Genomic DNA, 1,399 nt, shown 5'->3' on the forward strand with positions numbered 1-1,399 from the left:
GTGGAAGGGGTGCAGCACCTGCCAGGCCAGCACCAGCGGACTCAGCGCCAGGTTAACTGCGGCCAGCAGCAGCACCGTGCGCCCCCAGCGCGCAGCCAGGGCGCCCCGCTGGTCGCTGCGCTTGTAGGCATCAGGCAGCTCCCAGCCCCCGCGGAAAAGCGAGAAGGGCCCGCGGAAGAGCAGCAGGTCGACGTTGAGTGCCAGGCCGCGGCTGAGCAAGGCCGCACTGCCTCCCCAGGGCAGCGGGCAGCGGGCCGGCAGCACGCCCTTGTTGGCCCGTGGTAATTGGTGTAGCGCAGGATACGGTGGTGGACATCCAGCTCGGTCAGCGGCCGCGGCTGCACACACAGCCCGCCGCTCTGCTGCAGCGCCAGGAGGCGCGACTGCACCTCCGCCCAGGGCACCGAGCTTAGCTCCTCCTACGGAGAAGAGCGGGACTGTGAGCGCCAGGGTCTGGGCTGTGCTCCTTAGCGACGCCCAAGCTCCCACCCCTAAATGCGCTGCCTAAGAACTGCCACCAACTCACCACGACGGAAGCTACATCCCTCCCCCTCCTCCTCCACCTGCATCTTGCCGCCCTCCCCTAGCCCTGTCACTGACAATGGCCCTTCCCATTCCTTTCATCCTCTTCTGACTTGTTCTGATCCTCATCACTGATCCCTGCCACTCAGTTGGCATTAGTCATGCGCTTCCTGGTGACACCTGGTAGTATACTCTACAGGCATGGGCCCTGGCTTCTGGCCTCCTTCAGAGCAGGTTTCCCTGAGCCCCTCTTAGTCGTCTCCTGAAAGAGGGGCAGCCATTCTTGGGGAATGAATCTCTCCTTTCAGGGTCCAGCATGGCTGCCTGTTCTGGGCCACAGTCCTTACCACCTGTGAGCTTTGAGACTGCTCTGGCCCCCTCTAGGCCACCTGCACTAGGCTATCCAATTCGCCTTCCTAAGCCCCTGGCCATGCTCGTGTCTGGAGTGAGCTGCTGTTGGTCTAGTTTGGATGGCTGCAGTCAGCCACATGGGGGCCAGCAAGGCAGCAACTTCACCATCTGCTGGTCCCTGGACAGCTGCCAATCTCATTTAGCCCAGTTCTACCAGCTTCCCCAGTCCAGGTCAGTCCCGTCCCTTCGAGCCAGCCTCTCCACTCCATCCCAGCATCTCCCTTTCCGCAGAAGGAGCAGGAGAGGGGTGGGGAGGAGGAGGAGGAGAAATGGAGCGTCAGTATCCTTCCAGGGGAGCACTCCTGCCCTCCCCGCTTTGACCTCACTGGTCTCCTGACCCCTGCCTGTTCTGTGTCTGCTGCTTCCTACTCACAGGCCTTCTAGAGCTCTCCCCTTGCTGTGCAGGAGGGCCACATGGTAGGCTGGGGTGGGGGGGGGGGCAAGGGGAGCATGCCCCGGAAGGCAG

General features: G+C 63.0%; 1 protein-coding gene across 1 annotated transcript in view; it reads right to left on the reverse strand.

Annotated features, from left to right (window-relative positions):
* Positions 1-1,399, reverse strand: part of ATG9B (autophagy related 9B) — a 10,122-nt gene that overhangs the window by 4,418 nt on the left and 4,305 nt on the right. Inside the window, 2 exon segments of the mRNA XM_027772539.1 lie at positions 19-278; positions 281-419. Coding sequence (XP_027628340.1) covers positions 19-278; positions 281-419 — 399 coding nt within the window.

Source organism: Tupaia chinensis, unplaced genomic scaffold (genome assembly GCF_000334495.1).
Source record: "Tupaia chinensis unplaced genomic scaffold, TupChi_1.0 Scaffold000280_1, whole genome shotgun sequence".
Taxonomy (NCBI): Eukaryota; Metazoa; Chordata; class Mammalia; order Scandentia; family Tupaiidae; genus Tupaia; species Tupaia belangeri.